At 48.5% G+C, this 10,502-nt stretch overlaps 1 protein-coding gene across 1 annotated transcript; it reads right to left on the bottom strand.

The window, feature by feature from the left end:
• Nucleotides 1–8,525: 8,525 nt before the first annotated feature.
• Nucleotides 8,526–9,491, bottom strand: LOC119820286 (mas-related G-protein coupled receptor member H). The gene has a single exon (XM_038338420.1). The coding sequence runs from the start codon at nt 9,489–9,491 to the stop codon at nt 8,526–8,528; it is 966 nt and encodes a 321-aa protein (XP_038194348.1).
• Between the last annotated feature and the right edge of the window lie 1,011 nt (nt 9,492–10,502).

Below are 10,502 nucleotides of genomic sequence, written 5' to 3'. Positions count from 1 at the left end.
AGTCCAGGCATTTGGGCACTCATCCCATTGCCTCTGCTCCAGCTTTCCAAAATTCTAAATAAATTCATCTCAGAAGCCAAGAATTTGACTTTTTCGGCAAGCTTGCTTTCCTCTGAGGTGGTTGGTGGACAGCGCACCCCTAAAGAGGATGGAGACCCCAGTTAGAAATCAGAGTTTCCCCTGTTATTTCTGTTTAACAAATAAAAAATGCTTTTCCAGCCAGAAGTGTGCATTTGACAGACTGTTGTGCCTGGTGACCTCTGACCCACCGACTCCAGTATTCCTTGGTTCCTATTCCTTTGTGTCAGCTACAACACAGAGTGCTAGGAAAAGGGTTAGGTCCCAGTTTAGGAAGTTCAAAGTTGAAGGTCACATCCCCACCCCGTGGTTTGTCTCTGGAGAAATCGCACAGTAGAAAGTTCAAGGTCACATGCCAGCAAGTCCCCACCCCCGCCCCCATTTCCTCCACGGGTGGGGGGAGCCTTAGTGCACCCTTAAGACCTGGGGGCTGGAGAGATGGCTGAGAGGGTAAGAGCACTGGCTGCCCTTCCAGAGGTCCTCAGTTCAACTCGCAGCAAGCAGCAAGAATGTGGTGGCTCACAACCACCTGTAATGAGATCTGGTGCCCTCTTCTGCCCTGCAGACATACAACCTGGAAGAACACTGTACACACAATAAATAAATCCTTAAAAAAAAGACCTTGGGCCCAGGCACCTCCCATTTGGCCTCACTTCCTGCAGGTCCACCACCTCCCAGGGACACCTCCCAGAGACCCAGCCTTCAATACCACAGACCCTCAGGTTAATTTAGAACTGTTCTGAACCAGACACCATTCTGTTCTCATTGCAGTCATGTGCGCCCATAACACACCGCCCTGGACTGATAGGAGCCCTTTCTAGGCTTTTCAGCACCAATGTAGCCCAGGTTGGCCTCGAACTCACAGAGATCCACCTGCCTCTGCCTCCCGAGTGGTGAGATTAAAGGTGTGCGCCCGGCTCACTCACAGCTGCTTTTCAGCCAAGATCTTTTCAGGTGAGCTCAAGTGTGCAGGTCTGTTAAGTATACAAATCAAGCATTTTAGCCAGATGGTGTAGTGGTGCACGCCTTTAATCCATGCATTCAGGAAGGTGGATCTCTGGGTTAGAGGTCAGTCTGGTCTACATAGTTTCAGGGCGGTAAGAACTATATAACTATCTCAAAACACAAAAATAAGTGTTTACTAATCATTACTTTTCCTTTGGCATACATGTAATTTTAACATTGAAAACAAATTTACAAACTAATGAGATAACTTTATTTTTGTATAAAGAACTAAATCTTGGCTGAATATTTGAGCCCCTCATCAGTGTTTTTCCGAATTGGCTGATATTCTGATTTTATAATCGCCAGTTTTGAGGATGTTAGTTGGTGTCGATTCATACAACAAAGCAGTAGAAATGGGACCATTCCAGAAATTGTTGAAATTATGTCCTAATCCTAAACCAAAACTCATGCTACATTTTTTTAAAAAATGATTTTATTTCATGTACATTGGGTTTTTTGCTTTTTGCCTACATGCATGTCTGTGTGAGGGTGTCAGGTCCCCTGGAACTGGAGTTACAGACAGTTGTGAGCTGACATGTCAGCACTGGGAATTAACTAAACTGTCCTCTGGAAGAACAGCCGCTGCTCTTAACCGCCGAGCAATCTCTCCAGTCCCTCACCATACATTTTTAGATGAAATTTAAGCAACTCAACCAGAAGATTTTAGGATCAAGCAATTGTTTAGAATTAAAAAATGCTCTAACCCAAGGATACACTACCGCTGGACTGGTACATGCTGAGGCATTATGGGAGGAACAGTCAGCCTTAATTTCCCCTAATGAAACCATCATACGTGCAGGAAGCTCTGCATTCACAGTAAGAAGATGGTAGTTCAGAGCACACGGCCTTCTCAGGTCTGTTTCCGGCAATTATTATTGTGGAGTGATAGCCCGACCAGTGCAAAACTCATGTACCATGCGTTCTTAACTAAGACTGCGGTGAAGTCACGTGGTGTGGGAAGGGCTGTGGGCAGAGGAGTCCTAGGGATGGAGAGCGGATGCCCTGCTGTCACAGATACATGCTGATGGAGTTGAAAGACAGCCCATGAAATACATCTGACAACACAAAAGCCAGGAGTTTGTCCCCTGTCTTCACTTTCCCAGGCGGTGGGCTGGCCCTCGTGTGGTACTTCTTGGGCGAGACAAACAGAGGGCTCCTCAAAACACAACAGGGCATTCTCATAAGGTAAGCATGAAATTTTAAGAACCATAGCTGGCAGTGTTGGCGTACACCTTTAATCCCAGCACTTGGGAGGTAGAGGCAGGCCGATCTCTGTGAGTTCAAGACCAGCCTAGTCTAAAAAGCAAGTTCCAGGACAGCCAGGGCTACACAGAGAAACCACGTCACAAAACAAAACAACCACACAAAAAACTGCCCAAAACAAAACTCCAAAACAAAACAAAAACTGTCATAACCGTGGCCTTTCCTGCCGATAGCTGCTATGGCGACCTCCCGTGATGGACACCATGTCCCTAAAGCACATCGTTCCCACAGATGAAGTATTGAACCCTAGGTTGGGAGAACTGATGAGTGGTACTGAGCTGCACGGGGTCTGAACCTACGATTAGTTGTTCCAGGGCATGTGTGTAGGGTGTGGTGGAGCCACACACAGTTTGAACTGGAGAGGGGTCTTGTCAGGAGACAGGGGCAAGAGACCCCACAGGGCGAGAGGTCTGAGTGGGGGTCTCCATCAGGCGTCCTGCTCTGGGGCTGGAGTACTGAACAGGTCTGGTTCCTACAGCGGGATGGATTCCCAGCAGGGAGCTGAGTCAGAGGTTTGGCGCTCAGCCCCATCATCAGCACTCTCTGGATAGGCCAGCGAGTGGCAACAGCTGCCACCTTCTCAGGTGAGCCTATCTGCTGTCTCTGAGCTGGCTGCTAGAGATCCCTTCACGGGTCCTTACTTCAGCCATCTTGGATTCCTAGGTGTTGGACAGGGCCATGCTGGGTCCTTGTGTCTTCGTCACATTCGTTCCCACCAATCTAAGGAGTCCCCACTCCCTGCTATGTATGAGGCCACAGGATCCTGATGCGGTGGGATTCACCTCCCTGACCTCTCTCAGAATCCTGTTTTGTTTGTTTTATTTTTTCCTGTGGCACCCCATCCAGTCAGGTTGGCAGGTCAGATGCTCTGGTAACCACCAAAGGGCAGGTACTGAGTTCTCGGTCTCGTGGTGACACTTCTGTCACGGCAGCCTTTGTCCTCCAGGCTCTTACCTGGAAATGCTGACTCAGGGCTTAGAAACGGAGCCAGCATGACTTTCCCAAGGAGCAGTGGCAGGTCGGACACACAGCCTAGGTCCATCTGCTCTCTTCCGCCCTCAGTTGGGTGCCAGTATGGTCCCAGTGGCCACCTTGGTTCTGAGCGGGTCCCCACCCTTAGGGCTGAACATATCCTCTGATGCGTTGAAACCCCAGCCTCACCTGTAACTGCCTCCTGTGGAAACAGGGCCTGTGCAGCTTATGAGGGTGAAGGACTCACATTTTCAGCAGCGTTGCATGTCAGTGTCTATGGGTCCCCGATGTCACTACAATCTTCAGCCCCTTACCCAGTGATGCCCCTGGCCAAGGTCTCATGGAGCCTAGATTGGCCTCAAATCTACTGTGTTTTCGGTTTTTGTTTGTTTGTTTGTTTGTTGTTGTTGAGACAGTGTTTCTCTCTCTGTAGCCTTGGCTGTCCTAGAACTCGCTCTGTAGACCAGACTGGCTTTGAACTCACAGAGATCTGCCTGCTTCTGCCTCCCAAAATACTGGGATTAAAGGTGTGCACCACTACCACCCAGCTTGAAATAGACTGTTTTAAGTTGCCTTAGAGAGATGGAAACAGGAGAATCAGGAGTTAAAGGCCATCGTCCACTACTTACTGAGTTCAAGACCAACCTGAGTTACTTGTCTCAAGAAAGCTAAGGACTATTAATCCTAGCATTGGGGTAGCAGAGGCAGGTAGATATCTGTAAGGTAGATGCCAGCCCAGGCTGCAAAGTGACTTCTAAGTCAGCTAGGGCTAAATAGTGAAGCCCTGTCTTAATAATAATAAAAACCAAAAAGCTAAAAACTAAAATATAACTTGAAATAGCCACTCGATTCTAACCCTCCCAGCAAGCAGGGGTTGTTGTCTGTTTCCTGCTTCTTTGTGCTGTCAGTTGCTCAGGGCAGTGTGTTTATCCAGGTGCGCTCAAGACTTATCTGGGGCATGTGTGGTGAGCGCGGGGGACCAGCGGGACCAGACCGCTGAGACTGCCACTTCCGTACTCAGGAGCCCACCCTGCCCCTGGTACTTCCCTTTGCCCTCACTTCAGTCACTTTGGGGCCTCAACTTGGGAAGGCAGCCACCACTTCTAGAAGAGTCCAAGTACATTGACTGTGGACGGGGCAGGGGAGAGACTCATGCCCGCCCACGCCTGCTGGGGCCAGCTGTCTCCTTTTCTACCGCCTGGAGGCAGAGAAAGCACACAGAGAAAAGCAGGAACAGGAGAGCTAGCTCACTCTGCCTTTTCTCCCTGATGCATCCTTATCACATGAGGCAAGCGTAGGTCAAGAGCTTTGCAGCAGCTGAAGGTGTGAGAACCGTCCGTGGATCCTCCCTGACTAAGCTCAGGGAGAGCCAGGCAGCTGCAGCAAAGAATAAGGCTACCTGGATGTCTAACGCTGCCTGATGGCATTTTTGCAAGATTTGTTTGCCTTTTATTATTTTTAATGATGTGTATGTTGTGTGCATGTATGTGTGTCTGTATGGGGGGTGTAAGCATGTGAGCGCAGGACCCTGTGGAGGTCAGAGGTCAGAGACCAGAGGCACTGGATCCCCCGGAGCTGGTGTTACAGGCAATTGTGAATCATCCTATATGGGTGCTAAAAACTGAACTCAGGTCCTCTGGATGATGAGGACCTCTTGGGTGCCTGAAACTTCCTGGGCTGGAGAAGGATGGTGCACAGGTCCTGGCCTCATGATTGAGCAGCCCAGGGGCTGAGGGATTCCAGACAAGTACAGGCTTGCTGTGTGCCTTTCCCGGCCCCTTAGACAAGAGCACAGGCCATGCATCCTCAGTAAGTGTTTATACGTGAGTAGTCGGTCACAGTGTTGCAATAGCGTTTGGCATTATCTCTTATATGGAACCGAAGGCATTTTATGGTTGAATTCTGCTATTCAATTTTTAAGTATTTACATTGTTTATTTGTGTGGGTGGGTGGGTGCCCACATGTGGAGGTTAGGGGATAAGTTGCAAAAGTCGATCCTCTGTCCCCACCATGTGGAACCCAACTCAGGTCACCAGGCTTAGCAGCAAGCACCTTCGCCTACTGAGCCGGCTCACCAGCCTGGCTCCAGCTGCCTAAATACACAGATGCTAATACAGAGAGACACACACATACCTTTGGAGACAGCCCGTGTTGCTCAGATTCCCAGTGAAACAGAATATGAAATAAAGTACTTGCCCTGAAGTGACCGGGGTTAGGAAAGGGCAGAGTCTGTGGAGCCTCAGATCTGACTGACTTCCCAACTTGTTCAAAGAGCCTGCTCATAACCGGTGAAGCTCCTGCAAGCCGGTTAGGGCTTTCATTACTTCATCCATTTCTAACTCCTTCTGTCCCTGCAGTGGTTCCCCAGAGCAGAGAGAATCCTGGAGGTTGAAATCGGAGACTGCAAGTGACAGGGGCAGGGAGTAAGGGAGTCTCCCTGGGGCTGCTTTAGAGTTGCAGGTTTGTTTCTCTGCTTTTCTGACATTAGAAAGAGAAAAGTGGTTGTCGGTCTGGGTCACCTTGGTGGTTTCACAGTAGTAGAAGCTGATCCTAGGATCGAGAGGGCGCTGTGCTGTGAGGGATGCTCTCCTCAGCTGTATCCCATTGTCAAATTCTGGGGGAGGGTCACCAGGACAGCCTCTCCTGGCGTTTCTCAGAGCAAGCCAGATACACCCAGCAAAGGGCAAGTTTCTGAAGGAAGGCAGCAATCGTGGAAGGGGCGATACTTTCTGGCTTGTAGCTCAGAAGCGGCCCTTCTTCCCGCCAGAGTCCAGTCAGCCTGTGCTCTTCCGGCAAGGACGTCAGTCTCTCATAGCGATGTCACTGAGGAGCTTGGACGGTTATAGTCCCGGTTCAGAGTCAATGGCGAGACACCCTCCTAACTCAGCAGCCAAAGGAAAGGTTCAGTTTTCTCCTCAGCATGAAATTCAACAAACCAAACGTAGTTCAGGTCGGAGTGAGTGGAAACCAGGAAGGTAGCGACTTGGTGTCCAAAGAGGCTGCTCTCAGTTCTTGACTAGTAACATCCACCCTTGGCAGGGAGTCTAGCTCATGGCAGAGTGCTTATCTGGCATGCGAGGTCTTGGGTTTCTTCCCCAAGCACCATGCGTACACAGACAACAATTTATTAGACTTTGCCATTTGTATGAGCTAAAACGCATTCAGATATTTTATTTTATTATTTATTTGAGGGTCAGGATGGCCTCAGACTCACAGGAATCCCCCCTGCTTCCCCACCTCTGAGTGTTCTGATTATGGATCTGGATGTGCCTGGCTCCATTCTGTTGTCTTAATTAGCATTTTTGGTAACTACTGAATTCAAACACCTCTGATTATGGGTCATTTTTGCTTGTTTGTAGTGGGATTATAAATTGTTCATCATTTAATATTTATCCATTTATCTATTGGTATCCCACCATTTTTACTCTTGGTTTAGTGGAACATTCCAAATATTAAGGGATATTAACCTGCTGTCATATTTATTAAAATACATTTTCTAATTCATGATTTATTGTAGTTGGAACTTCTCACTATAGTTGGAACAGGCCCAAAGCCACAGCATCCTAAAGCATTCAGTATAACCCCAGTTTGTCAGGTTTACATTTAAGGGTTTATCTAATGAAAGCCAATTGCATTATGGGAGTTTATATTGGTAAGAAAATGTCTCGATGAACAAAATCTATAAATAGGGCTGAGAAGAAGCTGGGCCTGACCTTAAAATAGCAAAGTCGTTCCACTGTGCCTTGGGACTACTGCAGAATGTTTGCTTTGCAATAAAAACAGAAAACACTCCATTTCAAAAGTGTTGGCAGCAGCATTTCCAATCAGCTGCTCAGTAATGAGCTGAGGAGTGAGGGATGGTGTGTTAGGGAGGTCAGGTAATAGCTGCATGCTGGGGTCACCAAGGGAGAAGCATGGATTTGTTTTGTACACATTTTACAGAAGGATGCATTGCATGTTGTTCCTGGGTATGTAAGCACCTCATGTTTAGGCAAAAGAAAGCAGAAGACAGGAACGGAGTGGAGATAAGTAACCAGAATGGTGTACGTGTCTGTAATCCCTACGCCCAGAAACTAGGCAGCAGCATTGAAAACTTGAGGCCAGACTGAGCTACATAGTAAAATCGTCTCTCAAAAAACTAAGTAAGGCTAGAAGAAAATCAGAGGAGGGAGACTTGGGGTGTGGGAGGGGGAGGCAGGAAGGGAGATAAAGAGAAAATGTCTATGCCTAAGCAAAGCTTCACTCCTCCTTGTTGAGGCTTTCTCTAATTCTTTTTTCTTTTCTTTTTCTTTTTTTTTTGGGGGGGTTGGTTTTTCAAGACAGGGTTTCTCTGTTTAACAGTCCTGGCTGTCCTGGAACTCACTGAGATCAGGCTGACCTCAAACTCACTGAGATCTGCCTGCCTCTGCCTCCCAAGTGCTGGGATTAAAAGCATGCACCACCAATGCCCAACACTCCCTCCAATCTCTTACAGGATGACAACTTTAAAGGACTCATGGGGCATCCCATCTATCTCTCAATTAGACTCATGATAATTTCTCAGTGTATGAATAATGAAGAAGCTTGTAAGGTAGTATAGGTGTCCCTTATCTGTACTGACCTGTTTTCTTCTGAAGCGTTCAAAGGGCAAGATGGAAAGAGGAGACCCAAGGGAGAGGAAGTGAGGAGTGATATCTGACAACAGTATAGCTTTGGTGCCTCTCAAAGACTGCCCTGGGATTTATGGTCTCAAGGGTGGGTTTGGGGGTCAGACTCCTTAGGTCACAGTCTGGATCAGCACCATCCATATTCCGAGTCCTTACTAAGCCTTTTACCTTTATCTGTGATAGTAGATTAATAACAGTGGCTCCTAAGGGTGACGAGAAGATGAAGTGAGACAAGGTTGGGACCTGGAGTTCTGTGCTGGGAAGGCAAGGTCAAGCCAGGGTCAGAGCTCTGTGCTAGAGAACTTGCCCAGCACGTATGACGCTCAAGAGCCAATCCCTAGGACTGGCAAAAGCCATGAGCCCATCACGTTGTCAGTGGCCAAGTGCGTCCTGTGTGCAGGGTGTCTCCTTATCATTTCTTTCTGGAGGGATGAAGGATTTTCCCTTTCATTTTAGGTGAACCACCAGGTGGGAAGGTAGCGAAGTGGTTTCAGAATAGTCTTATATTCCCACACGGGGATAACATCAGGCGTCCTTCCTTGGGGCTATCCTAGCAGGAGGTCACGAAAGAGGAGGGAACTGTGCAACATCCTCCCTGGAGCCCACGGCTGTCTTTTCCTCAAAGACCTTCTGCAGGGCTTCTTTCAGAGACTTCCGTCTCCTCTTCCTGCTCAGACTGCCTACCACAACGTAGACAACTGGGTTGATGCTACAGTTGATGGTGGACAGCATGGTCAGGTAAGGGAGGGATTTCCAGACAGACTCGTCTGTTGAGTTGGAATAGTAGCCGATGATAAGCAACACCTTCATGGGCATGGCGAAGACGAGAAACAGGATGACCGTGGTCATGATGATCACGTAGAGCTTGGCAGGTTGGCGTGGCTTCAGGTTACAGCAGACCTGGATGAAGAGGATTAGATTGGAGAAGACCATGAGAGGCACAAAGACCAGGAATGTCAAGATACAGGAAAATATGTACACGTAACGGCATTCTGGGAATCGGGGCTTCACTTCCAGGATGCAGAAGAAGTTTTCCAACCCAGACACGAGAACAGAGAGGGCCCACAGCAGTGCACAGGCCACGGCAGACTGGTGCTTTGGGCGCCGGCACTGGTACCAGATCGGGTAAAGCACTGAGAGGCATCGCTCCACGCTGATGGCTGTGAGGAGGTGTAGGCCCGTGTTGTAGCCAAAGATCATGAGGAAGATGGCATAGCTCAGCAAGGTGATGTCATGGATGTGGAAGGTGTTCACTAGCTGAATGACGGACGAGCAGAGGAGAACCATGAAGTCGGCAATGGCGAGATGCAGGAGGTAGATGGTGAATGGCTTCCTCTTGACACAGAAGACGAGGAACCATATCAAAAGTCCGTTCCCAGTCAGGCCCAGCATACAAATCACCAGGGAGACAGAAATATAGCTATAGTCAACCACTTGCTTTGAAGACCAGGTGGTTTCATTTAGGGATTCGTTTCCTGTGTACTGTGTGGATTCCAGAGGACAAAAGGTTGTTGCCAGTGGCTCCATTCTTGGGAAATGTCTTTCTCTGTGGTCTCCTGTGGTCACAAACGGAAGACAGTGACAGTTGTCATCTCCTCAGCATCGGAAGATGGTTCTATATCACTGGGGAGACTCTCTCCCACATGAGGGATGAGGTAAGCCAGAGTGCCCTGCTGTGTCTCCACACCGTCTGTATCCCCTGCCCCATTCTCCCCTCTTCGCTTCTCCATCCAACAGACCAAAATGTCTACATCCCCCCCACTAACACCAGGGCTAATTTCTACCCTGGGCCCCAGTTACTAGCATCTACAACAATTCTTCATTTTTTCTGGCTCTATGGGTTAGCACACTGTGTTTCTTACTTCTAAGAGTTCTCACTAGAACTAGGTGACAGAATCAGGAATAGGATTTTTTTTTCTTAAAGATAGATGAAATACAACAATGATGAAGAAACCGTGGCCGGAGAGATTGCCCAGAAAAATGTCTGTGCCAGCATGAGAACCTGAATGTAGATCCTCAGCATTAACATAAAAATCTGGGCTTGGTGCTGGGTGGTGGTGGCACATGCCTTTAATCTCCGCACTTGGGTGGCAGAAGCAGGTGGATCTCCGTGAGATCGAGGTCAGTCTGGTCTACAGAGTGAGTTCAGGACAGCTAGGGCTGTTACACAGAGAAAGACTGTCTCAATACCCCCCCAAAAAAAAATCTGGGTATGGCAGCATCTATTCATAACCCCAGCACCAGGTGGTGGGGATAGACAGATGCTGGGGACTCAGTGGCCCACCGGTCAGGCTGCAATCACTGGGAAACCCTGTCTTTAAAAACGAGATGGAGAAGTGACTGAGAGAGACATCTAGTATCGTCCTCTGTCACACATAGGTGCCTGCATAGTCAGGAACCCACACATCCACGCACACCATCATACACCCTGGCATACACACAGAAAGTGGAAAAGACAGAGACAAGAGATAGACACACACACACACACACACACAGCCAGCACAAGTACAGTGTGGGTAGAGTTTTGCCTATCTTTCC

Source organism: Arvicola amphibius, chromosome 8 (genome assembly GCF_903992535.2).
Source record: "Arvicola amphibius chromosome 8, mArvAmp1.2, whole genome shotgun sequence".
Classification (NCBI taxonomy): domain Eukaryota; kingdom Metazoa; phylum Chordata; class Mammalia; order Rodentia; family Cricetidae; genus Arvicola; species Arvicola amphibius.
This window is presented reverse-complemented; position numbering and strand designations above follow the sequence as displayed.

What these genes read in the sequence shown, in the direction of transcription:
- LOC119820286 (XM_038338420.1), bottom strand. Translation starts at nt 9,491, where the DNA reads ATGGAGCCACTGGCAACAACCTTTTGTCCTCTGGAATCCACACAGTAC.